The sequence below is a fragment of the Sinocyclocheilus rhinocerous genome, unplaced genomic scaffold (assembly GCF_001515625.1).
Source record: "Sinocyclocheilus rhinocerous isolate Xijiao unplaced genomic scaffold, SAMN03320098_v1.1 scaffold1103, whole genome shotgun sequence".
Taxonomy (NCBI): Eukaryota; Metazoa; Chordata; class Actinopteri; order Cypriniformes; family Cyprinidae; genus Sinocyclocheilus; species Sinocyclocheilus rhinocerous.
In genome coordinates, this window is record NW_015641443.1 from 355,981 (window position 1) to 377,329 (window position 21,349).

Consider the following 21,349-nt stretch of genomic DNA (forward strand, 5'->3'; position numbering starts at 1 on the left):
AAAATCGTGCTGTAAAGCGATTTAGAAATCGCGCATGCTCAAATCGCGATTTTATGATGATTTCGATTAATTGCACAGCCCTAGTTTACACGGACTACTTTGTCGATCATCTTGGTTCTTTTCTGGACCTTGAACGTGGTAGTTACATTGCTGTCTATGGGAGGGTCAGAGAGCCCTCATATTTCATCAAAAATATCTTAAAATTGTGTTCCGAAGATGAACGAAGGTCTTACGGGTTTCGAACAACACAAGGGTGAGTAATTAATGACAGAATTTTCATTTTTGGGTGAACTAACCCTTTAAATAAATATAACTAAATATATTAATATTTAAATAAAAATAAAAAGGTCAGGTATTAAGGGAAAATGCTTCAAACACTTCAACCAATCTGTATACCGGTGATTACAGCTGGAAGATCAAATAAAAGTTCCATATAAAACTGTTTTGTTTATTGATGAAATTAGTTTGTGATATCACAGATGTTCTGCAGCTTAAAATTTTTTATTTTTATATATTTATTTATGCATTTACTTATTTTATTTTTATTTTTTGTTATAGGACCATAATATGCACCTAACAACAACTGTTTCAAATATTTCATAGAAAAACTAAAATGCGCTGAAAATCCAGTTAAATAAATAAAGGGATGTTTTCCACAAAATAAATCCATGGATGAAAAAAAATCATATTAAATGTACAAATATATCAATGCTTGTTAAGAAACAGTAATATTAATCTGTGTTAAGTTTGTTTTATTCAGTATAAAGGCAATTCATATATCATTACTCCTGGTGATGTATACAGGACGCTTTTATACGGCACTGGTTTGAGACAAGGGTGTGGGGGGATTGGAAAATCTTTTTGTTTAATATCCTTCATTGCTCCTTTGACCACTAATCTGATCTGACTCTAGTGATAGAGGCAATATTATGAAAATGCACTCAGAACCGAGTATGAATTACTGACATATTGCATTTATTTATCCTCATATCCAAGCTGAGGTGATTGAGATCATGAAAGATGTGCAAGAAAGCATTAGTAGTCTAATCTGATATGAGCAAATGAATACACACAGCTGTTTGAGGGGTGAAAGGGTACGTCCTTGTCTCCCTCTATACATACACACCTTTTATCTTTGAGGTTCATTTCGTAAGGCGTCATATTTTCATCTCCATTTGAGTTTAGCTTCTTGACAGCAGGCATCTCTCCATTGAATTCCAACACTGTTTCAAACATATAAAACATGATTAAACATTCAGCACAACTGCTTTACATACAGTTGTGGTCAGACTTATTAGCCCCATTGGTAAATATGAGCAAAGGCGGCTGTGAAAACAAACCTACATTCCTTATCTTTTCGAACTTTCACTCAAAAAAAAACATCACATCATAAAATAAATGTTTTTCTCCAATACACGTTGGCCACAATTATTAGCACGCCTAGAAATTCTTAAGTATTTTCCCATTAATATTTACATCTTTTAGCACAAGTTGACTAAGATCATGAAATTGTTCAGCAATGACTTCCTGTTTCACAGGAGTATAAATATGAGAAACACAAAGGCCAAATTCCCTTAATCATTCATCACAATGAGAAAAACCAAAGAATATAGCTCTGAAGTGCAGCAAAAGATTGTTGAGCTTCAAAATAGAAAGTGGCTGTAAGAAAATAGCTAAAGAACATCCTGTTCAGATAGATGGCATCATAGATTCTAACAAATACCAACAGATTTTTAAAAATTCACATAAAATCAAATAAATCACATTATGGGCTGTGGTTGGATCTTCCATCAGGACAATGATCCAAAACAATCATCAAAATCAACCTTCTCTGGAGAGATCTGTATGATAGAAAGGTCTCTGATCTCTTGCCATGTGTTCTCCAACCTCATCAGTCATTATAGCAGAAGATTCAGAGCTGTTATTTTGGCAAATGAAGGTTGCAAAAAGTACTAAATAAAAAGGAGCCAATAATTGTGGTCAATGAAGAAAACATTTATATCATAATGCGATTTTTACCCCATTTTCAATTGTTTTACTGCAATGAATGGTTAGATTTTTTGTGAATTTTAATTCACAAAATAATAATTCCGATCACAACTGTACATGTTTCATGACTAGATCATGAAAGTAGTGTATTTTTCATGTCTGGTGGGAACATGCCAAAGGAACATTAAACTGCGGAACCGTAAAGTCAAAACTGGTCTGCTTGCTGTGGAGTCAAGACATCTCTAGATGAATATGAGGGAATAGGGTGCTGGCTGTGAGAGAAAAGCAAGACATTTGGATGATAAAAGAAAAGAGGAACTCAGTTAGAGCTATAGAACAAACGTATAGTCAAATCAACAGTTTGGAATGTCTTGAAAAAGAAAGAAACCACTGGTGACTTCAGCAATCGACAATAACAAGGTCGCCTTGTCATTACAGCTGATGACAGACAAATAACAAGAGCTGTGAAAAAGAACCCTAAAATAAGTGTCATTAAAATCACCAACAACCTCCAGAAAGCTGGGGTGATGGCCTCAATCTACTGTTCACATAGTAAGATGCAAACCTCTGATCAGCACCAAAAATAGAAGGGCCAGATTAGAAACGGCAAAAAATGTGAGCCAGTCAAGTTTTTGGAACAGTTTTATGGATTTATATATAAGACAAAGATTACATTTTATCAAAGTAGCAAAAGTTTGGAGGAAAAAAGGAACTGCAAATGATCCTAAGCATAAAACCTCATATGTAAAGCATAGTGGAGGTAGTGTCATAGCATGGCCATGCATTGCTGTCTCTGGAACAGGTTCACTCATTTTTATTGATGACTTAACGAATTATGGTGGCAGAGCAGAATGAACGCAGAAGCGTACAAAAGCATCTTGACTACAAATGTTCAAAATCCCAGCAGACACATTGGGAGGTGCTTCAAATTGCAACAGGACATTGACCCAAAACACACTGTCAATTCAGTCAAGGAGTTTATCAGGGCAAAGAAATGGATTGGCCAAGTCAATCTGCAGATTTAAATCCAATCGAACATGCATTTCACCAACTGAAGAGGAGACTACAGACAAAAACTCCCTAAAACAAGCAACAGTTGAAAATGGCTGCATTAAAGGTTTGCAAAGCATTTCAGTCACACTTTATTTTAAGGTCCAATTTGGGTCTCTGCATTAACAAACCATTAACTATGGCTTTTGCTTCAATAAACTTCTAATCTGCTGCTTATTAAAAGTTAGTTAGGTATTGGGTAAGATTAGGGATGTAGAATGTGGTCATGCAGAATATGTGCTTTATAAGTACTAATAAACAGCCAATATGTTAATAATAGCATGCTAATAAGCAACTAATTAATACTGAGAATTGGTCCCTACACTAAAGTGTTACCAGCATTTCTTGTACATTTGATTTAAGGTAAACAGTCCCAATACTTATGCTTATATTAGATTATGCTTATATTAGATTTAGATAAATAGTGGAATAATAAATAAATAGAAAATCTATATAATAATATTTTTTACTACTTCAAAATTATTTTATTAACTGTAGGTTATATGTGTGTGTGAGTGTATATAAATAAATAAATAAATATATATATATATATATATAAAACAGTATTTCTAAAGGCTAATCATGTGATTTCAAAGATTTTTAGCCTTCATAAAAAGGCTACTTAATAAATTAATAGGTTATTGATATGACAAGAGTTAATTACATGTGAGAGTAAATCATTTTTTAACATTTTTCAAAATACAGTTTTACACCTAAAATTACTGAGTGCATGTTTAATTGTACAGATTGTACAGAAAAACAGGAAAAAACACACTAGAGAGAAAGAAGAAAAATAAGTAAAAAAAGAGAACACAAAGTGGATATTTAGAGATGTAGAGAGGGTGTGAAAGAGAAGAGCGGTATAGAGTAGAACCTGCAGTGACAGAAAGCAGCAGATCAGGGTGAAGCTACAGCAAGTCTCCCTGCAGAGCTCTCTAATTGGCTGAGGGGATATTTCTTTCTTTCCTGATTCTGCAAATGCCTGTCCTGAACTCTATTACCATCCTACCACATCGATTAGCTTCTTCTTAGAAAAGACTACTGCACACCAACAGCCTGAATCAATTATTAACACCTGATAGTGAATTTTTTGTCTCTTCATGTGATCCAGATACTTTGCAGACATACGCAGGGGTCTCTATTCTCACAGAAAAGCTTTTAAACACTTTAAAACCAACATTAAAATGTGAGAAACCATAATAAGGTTTAACTTCATACATGTTCCTGCTGAAATTGAAGATGCAAGATGGATTCCCAGGGCTCTGGTTCTGTTCGAAACGAGCCAATTATTTAATTTGACTGGGGCCTGAACAAACACACACTCTCTCGAAGACTTTATTATTTAAACTCACACTTAATTATCTGAATCAACCAGCAGAAGCACAGCCCCACTTCCTCCAAGCCATGCTGAGAAAAACAGCCCCTTTCTGCTGGCAGTGAACGGGTAGCTGACACTTTAAATACAACTTTACTAATTCATATTATTGTGCTGAACAGCTCCTTTATATCGCAAGATGAATCTGAAACAGCTTTCCTTCAAAATGTGTTAGAATTCAGTGTTAAAATACTTTCTATAAATACAAGGACAAAATGTAATAACTATGGCAATGTTGAAAGTGGAAAATGCTGCCAATTGTTTTAAAATTGAATTTTTATTGATTTATTATCAATTCTCACACTCCATTTTCTCTAATCAGAACCTTTTAACCCTGCAAAATCCTGACATTTGAAAAAAGTCAAAATTTTTTTTTTTTAATTTCCCCTTGAGAAAAAAAAAAAAAAAAAAAATCGGAGTATAATATTTTAATCCATCAGGCTTTTATAGCTCATATACTGTAGTATGACAAAGGAGAATATGGAGTTCACACTCAAGGAGAAAAAAAAAACTCAATTTGATTGAGAGACCCAAACTGAGCAAAAATATGCAATATGGTAAAGTTGATATTTATGGCCAAAAAATGATGGAATTCTGATAGCCCATAATGTAAATCAACGAATCTTTATTACAGTATACCACTACTTACATAAAATGCATAAAAATAAATATTAGTTGTCAATATATATATATTATTATGATGATATTTGAATGCTTAGTTTTATGATCTGTAGCTTTTATTGTGGTGGAAAATATATAATGCTATGCAATACAATGCTGATTAAGACGTACTAATGATTATTCATCAAAAGCCTAATGTATCATATTTGATGCTTAAATTTTTAAACATGATTGTTTAAAAATTATGTATGGATAATCAAGTTAAGTTACAGTTCTTTCAGTTCAGTATGTTCATCTAAAAATATTAATAACAATTTAAAGTTATTATATTTACTTTATAAAAATAACAGCAAATAGACACGTGTACCATGAGATGAAGATGAACAGTTTTATACTTATACTAAAAGGCCTTTTACTTGCTAAAAAAAGTATTAACTATCAATTAAATGACAAAAGGTATGTAGCAGATTGTGTCTGTGACGAGTGGGGGCGGGGCCGAGAGCCGTGGGAACGGAGCGAGGCCGGTGGAGTGATTGCTAATGAGGGACACCTGCACCCACTCACCGGTCTCGAGTCTCACGGAGGAGCTCCGGAAGGATAAAGGAGGAGTGACTACAGTGTTGGACGAGAGAGGACCAGGCCTGGATTTTATTTTGTGTTTTGGTTTCGTTTGTGCGCGACAGTCGTCCGCGAGGGGCTGTCGCGCTATTTTGTGTTTATTTTATTATTAAAGTTTATTTGAATGTTCGCCGGTTCCCGCCTCCTTCTTCCCGTGACTACGATCTTTGTTACATTGGTGCCGAAACCCGGGAGGAAGGAGGGACACGGTGTCAAGAGCCCTCGCTGCTGAGGGGGATCGCGGTGCTGAGGAGATCGGGCAGCAGGAACAAGCGGAGAGACCGCCGGTGGCTGCCCGAGGCGGTGGTGCTGGAACGAGGGAAGACGAGGTGGGACGGAGAGCTCGCGGCCGCGCTCCTGGGTCGAGGTGGGGTGGCTGCCGTCCGTGAGGGAGCGGAGGAGTCTGCCCGTTCGCCAGGAGGCCGGAGCCTGCTGCCATCCGCCATGATGGGGAGGAGCACGCCTCCTTCTTCCCGTGACTACGAACTTTGTTACAGTGTCCAATAGGTTTTTTCTGCAAATGTTGATAATTTAGAGACCTTAGAAATTAGTATATCAAATATGATACAGTAGGTTTTATATAGGGTTAAGAAAGTGTAGGAAACCTGTATCTTTTCAATAGTATAGCTATGGGCTTCTGCACACCTGTAGGGGTTGATGTACCTGCCGTCTCAGGGTCGGGATCAATGGTGTAGTTAAAGGAGAGCGCACAGCCTCGCTCCGTCACCTGGAAGGGGAAGAAGCTCTCAAACAGGTCGACTCCTGCTTCAACACAGCTGATGACCTCATCAGGACGGCCAACCCCCAGCACCAACCTGACACAGATGGCAAAAGCTCAATGTCAATGCACTGCACGTTCATACAATATGCAATGCAAAGTTTTTTATATTTTTTTTTTGCCTTAATGGGAGTTATTATTAATTAAAGGTTAACTATAAAGGTTAATTAAAGGTCATAGTTGTCTCTACATGTAAAGTTAAGATAGGAAAACGTATTTAAACATTGAATAATTTACACACTTCAGCTGTAACAGGTCATTCTAAGGCTTTAGATCTCACAATGCATTTTTTTCTATTGGTTTAGGAATACTTTTCTGTACCTCAGTAAGACAGATTATAGTCAACCCCAGAGATAAATCAAATCCAAGTTCAGCCCAGGGTAAATCATTAAGTATTAATACAAAACCAGTGAATCTGCAGTTTTTTTGTGCAGTCTCTATACTGCGTTTCAATGGAGATCCAAAAGCTATCTCAAACAGATCAACAAACACAAACTGTTTTTAAGGTTAGAAGTTTGGATAGTTGCACAAAGCAAAATGAGGAGCACTAGCACATTCTGACATGTACAAACAGACACACACACACACACACATTCATATGTTGGGGGGTGGTACTTTATGTTTTTTAAAGATGTTCAACTAGGCTAATTTAATGTAATATTGTGAAATAGTTATTAATTTAAAATAATTTGTCTTTTTTAATACATTTTAAAGTATCATTTGTTCCTGTGTTGCGATGCAAAGCTGAATTTTCATTACTCCAGTCTTCAGTGTTACATGATCCTTCGGAAATCATTTTAATATACTGATTTGCTGCTCAAGAAATATTTCTTATCATCAATGTTGATAACAGTTGTCCTGTTTAATATTTTTGTGGAAACCATTATTCTTTGATGAATAGAAAGTTCAAAATAACAGCATTTATTTGAAACAGAAATCTTTTATAAGATTCTAAACATTTTGTGTCACTTCGGTTATTTTTCCTAACCGACAACTGACGCTCGATTATTAACCGTTAACCGACAAGATTATTTTAAATTAGAATTGAATTAAATTAGAAAGGATAAGTGTCTGTGACCCGTTAAAAATACTAACATTTGTTAGAAATATATTTTTACTTAAATAATAACTTAAGAAAATGAAAGAAAAACTGTGCAACAAGTAGCTAGTATGCAGAGTTGCGGTTCATTTTTGTGCTGCGCGAAAGGAAACCAGACGGCAGAAAGCGGCATCCTATGCAGCAAACCTTTTTAAATATTTTGATAAATTACTAAAAAATAAATAAATAAATGACTTTTTAAACCGTTTAACTGATTGTTTAACGGTTAACCGGTTAAAATTAACATCCCTAGACTGTCACTTTCGATGAATTTAATGCATCATTGCTGAAAAAAAGAATTAACTTCTTTTCAAAACTTTTGAACAAAACATAACAGTGTGAAAATACATAGTGTAATAAAAGCATAAATACTGCAGCACAGAAACATCTTGTCCTGCTCTAAACCTAAATTATGTATCCTGTCCTTCAGCCCGTCTGCCTCACAACCTTCTCCAGCTCCAGTTATTTGTGACCCGAGATACACCCAAGGGAAATGTCGGTTTCTAACAAGACTATAAAGCCCAGTGGGAAGCATCCCTCTTAAGACCCCGCTGTGCCACAAGGACGCTTCCAAATCCACACTGCTTTACTTCTTGCCATTGTCTCTGTGTGATTCTGTAACCTCCTAGTCAACCTCAAAGAGAGGGAGATCAGAGAAATCAATCATTAAACCACAAGGAACTCAAGATGAAGTCTGTTCCTGAAACCTTTCTAACCCCAGCACTTCCAGTTTCCTGGAAGGGATGAGGTGGTTGCTATGGGCTGCTGGTGGAATGGAGTGTTGCTATGGCTGCTGAAAATCGAAGTGCATAATCAGAGAGTAATAAGTTTAGGAAGATCTAGCCACTCAATATCCGACTGAAGAAACGTCTGAGCCTGAGAGGCAGAAATTTAAATAGATGCCTTTTTTACCTGGGTTTTTCTTGGGGAAGCTCTGCAGATGTCGCTTTAATCAACTGAACCCTCACATCCTGGTCCATGGCAGCAGAATGAAATCCATCCAGGACAAATCCGCCCACAGGACGCTTGGCAGTCTCTCGTGCCGACCGGAGCCTCTCCTCCAAAATGTCTCCACCCTCCACAACTCCAAATATCTCGGCCTGTTTTAATTGCTGTAAAAAAAAAAACAGTACATTTATATTTATTTATTTAACCCTTTGGTAGAGTAAAATAAGAAAAACCTCTGCAATTCCATGGTTTAGCCCACAGCTTCCTATATAGCTTTATATAAAAAGCCTATAAATTATCTAATTGTTTTTAGACAAATACTTTATTATTAAGTTGAGGGTTTGGATATATATTTAGACATTCTCAAATACTTTTTTTTTTTAAGGTTTAGATTTTTGTTTTGGTCTGAAATTTTTATTTGAAGCGTCAGTTTTTGAATTATTATTACTACAGTCAAACCTGAACACAGAGAAAGCATTTTGTTACACAAAACATAAAAAATGTAACAAAAATGAACAGAAATGTTTTATCAGAGCTTAATCCTTCTGGGTCTGATCTGATTTTAACCTCTTATTTCAGTTTTCTGACTCGTTTTGTTTATATGGTATAGCCATACCAATTCATTTGAGTGTGTATAATTGTGTATGTTTGTGTGCGAGTGTGTGTGAGAGTGTGTTTGAGTGTAACCCCTTTCTTGCTGTCCACTTTTTTTTACTGCATTGTAGCTGAATTATTGCTTTTATTTTACATATTTGCGGTGTTACAGTCACACCAGTTCATAGGTGTGTGTTTGAGTGGATGTGTTGGTTTTGCACTGTTGATGTTTTAGAGTTTCACCCTGTCATTGCGGTGTAAATTTTTCTGCATCGTGTCAGATTTGTAGATTGTACACACAAAATGTGTTTTTGTCGATTTCCCATTCATTTCCTATGGTCTGTCATTTTTGACCAAAGACCACAAGTGTGACTTTTTTTTTACGACCACTTAGCCTGCTCGAATCATGCCCTCAATGTTTTTGTGTGTTCACATTCCAAATGCCATAAATGTCACCAAGTTTTGTACCATTCCGATGAAGATGTGATATTTAAAAATTCAAAACAGAAAATTTTTCGAAGAGCACCAGAAGATATATTTCCATATTTTACCCATCAAGGCCAACAAAATATTTAATTAAAATGCTATAAAACAATATATAAAACAAAACAGAAAAAATATATTTGTTTTTGCAAAAAGACATTAGGGCAAAATTAGCATTTTACTTGAAAGTTATATTTTTTTTATTATATTATCGTTTTAACTTCTGTACTTCAGCTATATGTGATCAAATGCACATTTTCATTCTTTTGCTTGGGTTGAACACATCATCTTTGCTTGGTTGGAACAGCAGCTATGCTAATTTTGTCTCTTTTTGCTTCTCTGTTTCTGCCACGGGACTTGCAACCCGAGGCAACTAGGAATTACACAAGCGTCAGTCTGGATCCAACCCTTGCGAAGATCTGAGATGACCGAACACCTGAGAAGAGATGATGCCAACGCCCCAGAAGACCTCAGATGATGCTAACCCTGGAACAACATATAAAACTACTACATTTTGTTTAATCGCAACATATAATAATTGCAGTTAATAGTGTTCACAGTCTGTTTGATTGCGTGTAATTTGTAACTAACTGCATGATTCTTACTGTACATTTCTGCCATAGTCACCACTAATAACCCACTCCTAAATATAATGTAGAAACTTAACATTTTCTGTAAAGCTGCTTTCCAACGATTTGTATCGTGAAAAGCGCTATACAAATAAACTTGAATTGAATTTGCGAATAAGCACTGTTTCCATCTGACGTGTCAAAGAGAACAAAATTGTCACTTCCTGATAAACTGGCACTAAATATCACAAAGCAAAAATGTGGGAGAAGCCACTGAATGTAATAATTTTCATATATAATAACTGACTTGTGCGAGCAGACGAAACATAACGAATGAGGAAGCCTGCTGCTTGGGAACGCAGTCAAGTCAGACTTTGCTCGGGCAGAAAGACCTTAACAACATTTCAGATGCTGTGCAATGAGATCAGTCCACTGGTTAGTCAGGTTATGCCATCCCATTGGGTTCACATGACTTTTTTTTGATGCGCATGGAGGAATTTATTCAGCAAATCCGTTTCCATCTCCCAGTCCCATTATTTGCATTAACCCTTTCTCGCACAAGACAAAAACCAACTCAATTGAGCGTAAGAACTTTTTTTTTTGCGAATTACGTTTTTTTTCGGAATTTGGTGTTTCCATCACTCGTTTCTGATGCGATACTTCAAAATGCGCACTAAAACAGGGTGACAGAAACATAGCTACTGTTATGTGCTCACTTTAAACACACTGTAAGTAAAAACTGGCTCAACTCACCCCACTCTCCTATGTTAAAATCTAAGTTTGTCATAAAATCTCAGAATCTAAAATAAAGACAGATTCAGTTTAGAAAAATCTTCAAAAAAAAAAAAAAAAAAAAAGTCTTTATTCTGCTGTTCTTCCTGGCAGTCGAGCCCTGAATAGTATAAAATATGACCATTTGTCATTTTTAAGGGAAATGTATCCTGCAGTCACTAACAAGTATTCCAGTACTGAGTCTGTGTTTTTGTGTAGTAACCTGAGTTTTCTGGTGCAACGCCAGACATTCATCCAGATGGGCCAGAGTCCTGTCCACTGCTTTACGGACTCTCTTGTGAGAGGTACCGGCCTGCCAGGTCTCTCCGTCTGCCATGCTCTGATAGCAGTCCGGCTGGATAGCTGCCTGAATCGCCATGAACCGAGCCACTGTCAGCTCTATCCTTCCACCGCTGCCCCACACCGACACTGTCTGTTAAATCACACACAACCATTAAATCCCTCACAATTAACAGTAAATGGATGGCATAGCTTCAAAGGACACAAAAGCTCTCTGTAAGTCAAACCGCATCAGTTGAAAACCAATGAGATTTTACTAAATTGACTATTTGTAATGATTTAATGGAATCTGAGTCAGTCTCAGTGACAAAAGAGGCTGAAAACAACCATTCGACACAGTTCTCTAACCTTGTTGGTGACGTGACCGGCGGGGCTGGAGTTCGCAGAATCATGCAGAGAGCAGAAAAGCACAGTATCATGAAGTCCTGCGTAGGAAACCATCAGCACACGTCAGAGAAATAGCTTATCAGACATCTACGGTCTACAACTCAAGAAGCTACTTTCTAATCAAAACAGACGTCTTGCATACAAATTTAAAACTTTTTAACACCAGTTTCAATGACTTGAAATTTTAAAGCTATAAATAATGCAAACACAACATATGACGAACTGCAAAATACACTTGTATTATTCATCCATTTACTAAATCCTCAACAGCAATAGAATGCATAAGAACAGTTCAATGCAATCAGGCAGAACACTTGTTCATTATTACAAAACTGTTTACTGGCGAAATAAACAACCAAGAGCTCAACTCATTATTCTGAAGATATAAAAATGCATTTATATGGAGATTAGGACAAATTGGGGCACTGATGAGTGTCGTCGATGGCGAAAGTGTACATTTGAATAGCTTGTACTAACTAATTCCCAACTGTAGATTAGACGAACGTGAACATGTATGACATGAACATGAAGAGGAATCTAAATTTGGCGGTATTGTATGGAAATGACGGAGGTGAACTTCAGTGACCAACATTATCATGTACAATAATTTTCTTTTTGTAATTATCCAAATGGAGAGCTAGCAGCCACCTCAAGTCACCCTTTCAAATGTCTTCACGGTCACACATCTTAATATCGTGAATGCAATTACCTTTCTCATTTCTGGTTGGATTGCTGAAGGCAACGACTGAAACAGTGCCCTTCTTTTCGTTACGGTTGCAAAATGAAAACTCATTTTAAGAAAATGCATCTGCGGTATGCATCCAAGCATGAATGCCTAATTATTTCTAAACAGTCACTTAATAGTCAGCGAGGGAGGGAGAGAATCTGAAAACATGCCTTCAGAACTAAAAATTAACACCCCCACTGGTAAATTTAGATTGGTTGAAAGCTAAAAGACTTTCAGAACCAAACAAGTTTTTACTTAATATGAATTTAATTTTTATTAAAGCTTATGTTTGGGATATCGAAGTGTGTAATTTCTACTAGTGGCACCAATTGCAATTTGTTTGTTCGAGCAATAGAAGTGGCTTGAAACCAGTTTCAAGTTTATTTATTTTTTAAGTTTTGCTGTCACCTTCAAGAACAGTTTAACTATTCAAAATGTCTAGTACTGCAAGCAAAAGAGAGATAATTTGATGAAGTCCTTCAAGTCTCAAAGCTTGTGCAGGATCAGCCTATAGACAATTACATTTATTTTTAAATTGGGATCATCTTCAAAAGTGTAATACTTTCTTCCACAGTCTCAGCTCCAGAACCTCTTTGGCCATTTATAATCCACTTGATGTGTGAATTTTCAAACTGTGTGAACTGCTTCTAGATCTATTAGCCAACTGAGAACATGTTTACACCCAACACTGCTGGATAGAAATTACTTGCAATGCTTTTGAAAATAGCAGAAAAGCAACAAAGATGATCTTTTCAAGGACTGACTTTCCAATGATCTTGAACAAACTACCAGTGACAGTATGTTTTTTGAGTAGAATCTGTTAGCATTTCTATTCATCTCAATAGCAGTTGCTGGACTTGAATTAATTGATTTATTCAGTTTTGTGTGAGGACCACAAAACTTTTTGCGCCAATCACCTGAGCTGTAAATGTCATGTGACTACTTACATTAGAACCACAGGAAAATTGCAGGAAATGACAACAGTGGGACTAGCTGATGGTGCCACAAAAACTCCAAACTTTTCATTAAAATGGTGATTCAATAGCAGTTGCTGGACTTGAATTAATTGATTTAAGTCTGCCATATTTGGCTGAGGACCACAAAACTTTTTGCGCCAATCACCTGAGCTGTAAATGTCATGTGACTACTTACATTAGAACCACAGGAAAATTGCAGGAAATGACAACAGTGGGACTAGCTGATGGTGCCACAAAAGCTCCAAACTTTTCATTAAAATGGTGATTCACCACTGGCAAGATTGGATTTTAACAAAAATTGGCTGTCTATGCAGTAGAAACTCTTTGTTTAAACCAGTGTGCTATATGATTGCAGAAAACAGAGAAAAAGGCATGCATGGGAACAATCATGTTGGGGCCTCATTTATAAAATGTTGCGCAGAAACCATCCTAAATGTAATCTTTTACGATCATCTCTCAAATATGGTCTAGTGATTCATAGAATGAACGTACGCACAGAAAACACACGTATGCCTCTCTTTCAGATGTGAAATCTATGAATCGCAAATGATCTTGAACTTGCGCGTAACTGAATGGTTTCAGCTCTCTGCCTTGTAAACGACTCCCAATTAATGTCATTAACATATAAAAGAGCACCAGTCATCGTCCAAATCCTTTAATTTAGAACAGCAATCTGCAAGAACAAATGTCTGAAGACATTTTTAACCAAGAAAGCAAATAACAAAAAGTTAGTAAAAGAGTGAAATGCTAACCTGCAAACTTTCTGACACCCTCTTTGAATTCCTTCAGAACCTCATGATGCTCTGCACTGAAAAAGAAAGAGTGCTAAAAAACAGATGTATCAAATAAATGATTAAAAATAAAAATAAATCAAACCTTTTCCAACATGGATTTTTTTTTGCAGAAATTAATGCGAGATTCATCCCTAATACTTTAATAATTTTATTTCCACTACTGGTCAAGAGGTTTTTTTTTTTATGTTTTTAAAAGAAGTATCAAGGCTGAATTTATTTGATCAAAAATACAGTAAAAACTGAAATGTTTTTGAAATATTATTACTATTTTAAATAACTCTTTTCTATTTTAATATATTTTAAAATGTAATTTTTTTTCCTGTGACGCAAACTCAGTTTTCAACAGCCATTACTCCAGTTTTCAGTGTCACATGAAAGTTCAAAGGAACAGTATTTATTTGAAATAAAAATATTTTGCAACATAACATCTCTTTCATGTCTTTACTTTCACTTCTGATCAATTCAATGCACCCCTTCTGGGGAAAAAAATATAAACTCTTTCAAAAAAAATCATACCCCAAACTTTTGAATATTATTAAACAGTAAAAGCTGTTTCCAACATGAATAATAGTATGAAATGCATCTTGAGCAGCAAATCAGCATATTAGAATAATTTCTGAAGGATCATGTGACACTGAAGACTGGTGTAATGTTACTGAAAATTCAGCATATTTTAAATTGTAATGATATTTCATAATTCAGCATATTAGAATAATTTCTGAAGGATCATGTGACACTGAAGACTGGTGTAATGTTACTGAAAATTCAGCATATTTTAAATTGTAATGATATTTCATAATAATACTGCTTTTACTGTATTTTTGGACAAAGTAGATGCAACCTTAGTGAGCATTAGACACTTCTTTCAACAACATAAATAACAACAAAAAAGATTACGGTTCCAAACGTTTGATCGGCATGTATAAAACTCCTATCAGGACCTCAAGGTCACTTTACAGATGACAAGACAAAAATCTAATAAATTACTACTCTTATAGACTTCTATCCACTGTGAATGCTGTGAAAACTGCCACACCATCAAATTTTGTTTACTGAGATCTGTCAGCAAGTTATGCCATTTTACAGACCCACATGTTTGGTTAGAAACACTGTTGGCCAAATATTAACTGAATGTATAAACTGAATTTATAATTTAATATACAAGTATAATAATATTCTTACAGGCTATCCACTGAGACCTGAGTGACTGATGGCAGGTCTCTCAAAGTGTGTAAAGTGTCCTGGGTCAGATGAGGAACAGTTGCACAGCGAGTGTACAGGAGACAGCCGGGCACCTCCAGTGAATGCTGCCCTGATTTTCCCAGTCCAGTCAAAAGTCCCAGGCGACATCCCTGTACCACTCGAGACAGTTCCAGTTTCATCCCACCTGTGGAGCTGTAGCTTCCTAATGTGAATGTTTCTCAGATCTAGAGGAACTGACAGCTCGTCACCTGCAAAAACAACATTCAACCTCTTTATTCTCTCATTTTCCAGAGGGAAATAGTGTTTGAGATGTCAGTTTGTAGATGGTTTATTGTATTCTGTGCTTACCGAAAAAGAACTTGTACACCAGGGTGCATTCAGATCAAGGTTACTACAGTTAACTAACTATTAAATATTAAAACTTATTGAATTTTAGCTATAGTTCATAATGCAATGATAAATAAAGATAATTTATATATATTCAATTCATAAACCCCCTCCCTCATATTGAAATGGTAGAGGCAATGTGTCTTTAGATTTTCTCTAAGAATCGCTCATTAAATCTGAAAGTTACATAATTGTTTTATTTTACATAAAATCAGAGACCAGCTGCCGGGACCAGGTGGCTGAAAGCATTTATGTAGTGTTTAATTGAATATTTGTGAGTATTTCATATTTATATTGTGTCTGTGCATATATTAATATGATTGTATGTATAATCAAAAATAAAAAACATTTTAATCATCTTTTGGGGTGACTGTTCCAGGACATTTCTACCTTACTTCTATCAGTGGGCTTTTTGTATGCAAAAAAAAAAAACGGTCGTCTTCATTTTATATTATATGTGTCTCATTGGGTTTGTTATTTGCTATGAATAATTTGCCTAAAATACAAGGCTACCAAAAAGTTAAACTGTGAATCTCTAAATAGCCTATGAATTTATAAATATAGGCTTAATATATTGTATAAGATATAAATTATAATGTATAAGACTGTAGTATAATATAAATTATATAATATGATAAACTTACAATCTGCTTGTATGATCAGCAGCTGACATATTCAGAAAGACGTTTTTTTAATATCTTCAAAATATCAATGTTGGCAACCAAAAAATATTGGTACCCATTGGCTTCCATTGTAAGGACAAAGAAAACCAATACCACTGAGACATTTCTAAAATATCTTCTTTTGTGTTTGACCATTCAAAGCTGTTTGATGTAGAGCTTACAGCTGCGCTCTCTTGACACAATGTTTAACTTTGATCAGGATCCTCCACTTGTTGTTCGTTTCATCTTCAGTTTAAAAAGAACATTTAGGCCTTTCTCTCTAAAAACAACTCATTTTAAAATCACCTACATTCTTAATAATTATTGTTTTATTTTTTACTACAATAAACTCTGTAGAGGACATCGGGACTTTAAAAAGTCCTGTTTTAAAAGGAGATGTTGATTTATGACAAACAATTTGACAAAATATGATCATATTTCCATTAGGGTGTTACATTTGATCACTAAATGAATGTCAGCCATTTATAAAGACCAAAGAGAGGGAGTGGTCATGGGGAAACATCCAATCATTTGGTATCTCTGAAAAGCCCTGAATGTGCTCTGTACAGGACATCAAACTCCATAGCTGGTAGTCAGGAGGATATAAGTTACATATCTATGGTAACAACCGTCTCCATGGTTTCAAAGTTGACGCTTCAGCTCTCGTCAGTTCTTGTTGGGATATGTAGTTCTTTTTAGGCGCCAACTTATGCTACGTCACTTTGCGTAAACTACAAATCCCACAATTCCATTGCTGGGCGAAAAGTTTCTCACTAAATTTTGTATAACCTGTCCTATACTGTAAATTGCTGCTACATACGCTTCGCGAACATGTAAAAATATATTATATTAGCTTGCAATCCAAATGCATGCCCATGTAGCCTACGAGCGACCATGGCATATCCCATGCACAGACCGGATATTTTTCGTTGGAAAACGACAAAGACTAAAACGCCAGGCAGTAATAAGGCAAGTAAAACCTGCTTTCTCTTCTCACTCAGTTCTTCAAAGATTTAGCTTCGGAATAGTTTTTTTTTTTTTTCGTTTCCTTTTTTTTACAATATTCAGCCAGAGGTATTAATCTACATAAATGTCACACTCAGGTTATCTTTGGTCATGCACATTGGTTATTAGTAATGAATAGATTTGTGGTTCAGCAGAAGGATTTACCTCAAATGTGCAATGAAAACCCCTTCAGGTGTATCTACAAAAGAGCCAGTTTAAGGTAACACGGGATATTTATGCAGGGATTAGATGTGTGAGGCCAGTGTGACTAAATATTCATATCAGTTTATGTCGAGTTCAGGCATTAACAAGGTTGGAAGGCTATTGGTTTAACCCAGTGATCAGCTTATAACCGTAGAGAAGCTGGTAACACATTTTAAAGTCTCAGTCTACTTTGAATTGAAACAATGAGCAGAGCTGAATTCATATCTCATATTGCAGGTGCAGCTGAATGAGAATGACATAAAGCAGTGGGTGAAGGTAAGTACATTTCAATCATTTGAATTCATGTCATGCAGAAAATGAATGCACATGTATGAAATTGCTTGTGAATAAGAAGTGCGCTTAATTGTATTGAATGTGCACTTGTAGCGTACTTGCAAATAATATCACTTAAGTGTACTTAAATATAGTACACTTGCTTGACTGTTTCTTAACACACATAAGTACACTTTTTAAAAGTGCATTCCATAATATTTTATTTATTATTTGTAGTTAACATTCCAAAAGTGTTTGAAATGTGTTTTTTTACAAGGGATGCATGGTCTGTGTTTATGTATATAATTGTATTTCTGTTTCATTCTTCTCAGAGGGTGGAGAAGGCTTCAGAGTTTGCTGTAGCTGAGGTGTTTTCCATCAAGAAACCATGTGGTGGTAAAAACAGTATGGCGCTGCAGACTGTAGAGCAGCTACAGGATCATGATGATGCGTACAGTGAAGGTAATCTTTAACAAATTAATATTCAGCACTTAATGTATGTGCAGGTTTTTGTAATCAGTATTCCACAGTTCCACTTGTATTCCACAGCTCAGTTAATTCTAAGTGAATGGATGAACCAGAAGTTACGTCTGGAGCTTGAAATGGGCGATGACGAGGAGGAAGAGGAGATGGAAGAATCCAAACAACTTGTTAAAACCACACAATCCAGCTATAATAACTTTGATGGTACAAATGAAACAAAGGAACATTTGAAATTTTTTTTTTCTAATATTTAATATTTATATTTTATTTTATTTAAGCTTTATTTCAGTTACCAAAAACATTTTTAATAGTTAATAATAATTTATTACTTTTCGATTTGTTTTAGTTAACATTAACAAAACTGATCTAATCCGGAGTTTGTCTTTTTTTATTAGACATGTACTTTCACCTAGCACAGGAAGAGGAGAACTCTGTAGTGCACAATTTCCTCCAGGACCTGATGGAAACCGAGGTTTTGGACATGGGGATAGTGGAGGACCTTAAAGTAGACTCTAATCAGAATAAGAAGAGCTGGAGGGACCCTAGTATTACCATGGAGGTGCGTCACAAGCAGGTAAAGGAGAACCGCATGCGCAGAGACGCTGGACGTGACAAACTGCAAAAAGAAAAGGAAGCGCTAAGGGAGGCGCGAGAGGAGGCATGGCAACTGGAAAAGGAGAAGCAGCGAAAGAAGCGGCAGGAGGCACGCAGACAAGAAGAACTGATCCAGCAGGAGATGATTCGCCTACGCAGAGAGATGGAGGAGAAGAGGAGTGTGGAGCAGCTTGCACGAAACATGTACAACAACCACAAAAGTATTTGGGCACTCTAGCCACAATTAAAAATGTATGAATGTCAAAATAAAAGCAAACAAATTATGCTAAACCTTTTTTTTTCCACAACTAACTTCACTTGGTATCTTTACTGCTCACAAGGTGATTTTTAGTTAATATATGAAGTCAGTTAGGGGGACTGACTTCATACATTAACTAAAAATCACCATGTGAGCGTTCATAGACAAGCCTGATCAAAGGACCATGGGGCTTTGGGACACAAACATCCCACTATATCCACTGCAGTTGTTCTATAATATATGCATGAGTATTTAACTTTGTTTTCCTCATTTGCTGTTTTAGGACAAGACCATTGGTGAAAAGTAGCCTAGTTAGAAGAATCTGGTCATACATTTATTGAGAATACATTTCCACATTTCTCAGTGCTTGAGGCCCATATTTTTGCAAAATGTTTTTCCTTGAAGAGCGCATTTGTCCGTTTTTTTTTTTTCAATAAATGTCACTTAGTTTGATATTTTGTTATTCAATGCAGTCACATTAATACATATTTAATTGTGGTTTAAGTGTCCAGATAATTTTTAGGGCAATTATATAATTTTCTCATTTAAATGGCATTCAGATTTTTGAAGAGATGATTGCGTGACCATTATTAATTTTTTTTCATCTTGAACAGGGAGAGGGAAAGGCTTCAGAAACAAAGGGCCACTGAAAACTCTCTCATTCCAAAACATCATAATTCCACACAGAAGAAACAGAACAAAGACCTTCAACTTAAGCTGAAGAAGCTGGAAGCCAAAGTTCACCTTCTCAATTTGCAGGTTAGAAGACATTACAGTTGAATGAATACTACTATGATATACACTCACAGATATAATTTACTAATGTTACAAATTTATATATACTTTAAATATATTTATATATATAAATACAATGTTAATATTACAGTAAGAAATAACACACTTGATTAATTCAGCAAGGATGCATGAAATGGATCAGAAGTGAAAGTAAAGACATTTAAAATGTTACAAAACATGTAATAAAAATCTGTTTCATAAACAGATTAATAAATGCTGTTCTTTTGAACTCTCTGTCCATCAAAAAATCTTGAAAAATGTCACGTTTTCCACAAAAATACTAAGAACCACAACAGTTTTCAACATTGATAATAATAATAAAAAAATGTTGCCTTACCAAAGCGGCATATTAGAATTGTTTCTGAAGGATCATGTGAAGTAGAAGTGGAAAGTGCAAAGTTCACCTTCTCAGTTTGCAGGTTAGAAGACATTATGGTTTAATTATATTGTATGCAATACATTCTTATGTTTTTTCTAAATGGTTGCAATGCATATATGTTTTAGTGCATGCACAGGCATTTTACGGCATGGTACTCGGTGATATTGGAAAGAAGGGTGCGCATGGGGAAGGCAGCGGCGCTGTGTGATTGGAGGAGGCAGCTGAAAGCGTGGCGGGCATGGCGGGCTCTCGTCTGGGCCAGAAGAGAGGAGAAAGAGGCTGAAAGGACTGAAGAGGAGCTAAGAGTGGAGCACAGGCAAGAGAGCTCAATTTAGAAAAACCTGTTACTGTCAACATAGGGCTTAAACAGCCTGATAAACATTTGAAAGAAAAGCAAAGCTCTAAACGATAAGACTAAAAGAGCATGTTAATTGCTTAATTAAAGGTTAATTTAAGGCTTTAATTCATCTTGGCAGTCAGACTGGTTTTAAGTCATATCTGTCTTTCCCACAGGCGCTGTCAGCAGGCAGTGGAGAGTGACCGCAGGAGGCTTTTGAGGCGCTGCCTCAGTGATTGGCGTGTGTGGTGTCAAGTAGAACGACATCGCAAGGAGCTTCTCCAACAACAAGAAGAAACTCGGCGGAAAATGGCTGCTTTGATCAATGCGGCAGCTTCTAGGAAACTAGGGGCAGAAAACTCTCCACCAGTTACTAATACACCTAAAACACTCAGTCCTACAGAAAACGTCAGCCATCAGGTAAGGACGTATACTGTAATATTTTTTTATTCTGATTAAACTATTCCACAAACTCTCTTCATTTCAGGATCAAGATGTGGCAGCAGCTCCAGAAATCAGTTTACCAACTGCACAAGCCACTATCAAGACTGGCCGTTCAGAGGCCCCGCCCACTCAGGCCTGGCAGGTGACGCGTCGTCATGCCGCTCTCTCATCGGCCGAGCTACAACAGGCCCGTCAGGGGCAACAGCAGCAGACCTCCCGAAGCGGAAATGCGGGACTTAGCGGG

The 21,349-nt window shown here is 36.2% G+C and overlaps 2 protein-coding genes across 3 annotated transcripts in view; one reads left to right on the forward strand and one right to left on the reverse strand.

Annotated features, from left to right (window-relative positions):
* Nucleotides 1–15,528, reverse strand: part of LOC107754954 (queuine tRNA-ribosyltransferase subunit qtrtd1) — a 16,907-nt gene extending 1,379 nt beyond the window's left edge. The window contains exons 1-7 of one of the 2 annotated variants that reach the window (XM_016571607.1): nt 15,263–15,528; nt 14,039–14,094; nt 11,544–11,620; nt 11,119–11,328; nt 8,443–8,642; nt 6,317–6,468; nt 1,127–1,223 (exon numbers count right to left, since the gene is read on the reverse strand). In XM_016571607.1, coding sequence (XP_016427093.1) covers nt 1,127–1,223; nt 6,317–6,468; nt 8,443–8,642; nt 11,119–11,328; nt 11,544–11,620; nt 14,039–14,094; nt 15,263–15,462 — 992 coding nt within the window. In that variant the 5' untranslated portion in view covers nt 15,463–15,528. Of the gene's footprint in view, nt 1–1,126; nt 1,224–6,298; nt 6,469–8,442; nt 8,643–11,118; nt 11,329–11,543; nt 11,621–14,038; nt 14,095–15,262 lie in introns of both variants that reach the window. The other variant, XM_016571606.1, reaches the window with a different exon arrangement.
* Nucleotides 15,529–17,226: 1,698 nt separating this feature from the next.
* LOC107754955 (coiled-coil domain-containing protein 191-like) overlaps nt 17,227–21,349 on the forward strand; it is a 15,193-nt gene continuing 11,070 nt past the window's right edge. The window contains exons 1-9 of the mRNA XM_016571608.1: nt 17,227–17,301; nt 17,779–17,817; nt 18,147–18,276; nt 18,364–18,501; nt 18,693–19,095; nt 19,765–19,909; nt 20,450–20,640; nt 20,838–21,081; nt 21,149–21,292. Of these exons, the coding sequence (XP_016427094.1) occupies nt 17,227–17,301; nt 17,779–17,817; nt 18,147–18,276; nt 18,364–18,501; nt 18,693–19,095; nt 19,765–19,909; nt 20,450–20,640; nt 20,838–21,081; nt 21,149–21,292 (1,509 nt within the window). The remainder of the gene's footprint in view (nt 17,302–17,778; nt 17,818–18,146; nt 18,277–18,363; nt 18,502–18,692; nt 19,096–19,764; nt 19,910–20,449; nt 20,641–20,837; nt 21,082–21,148; nt 21,293–21,349) is intronic.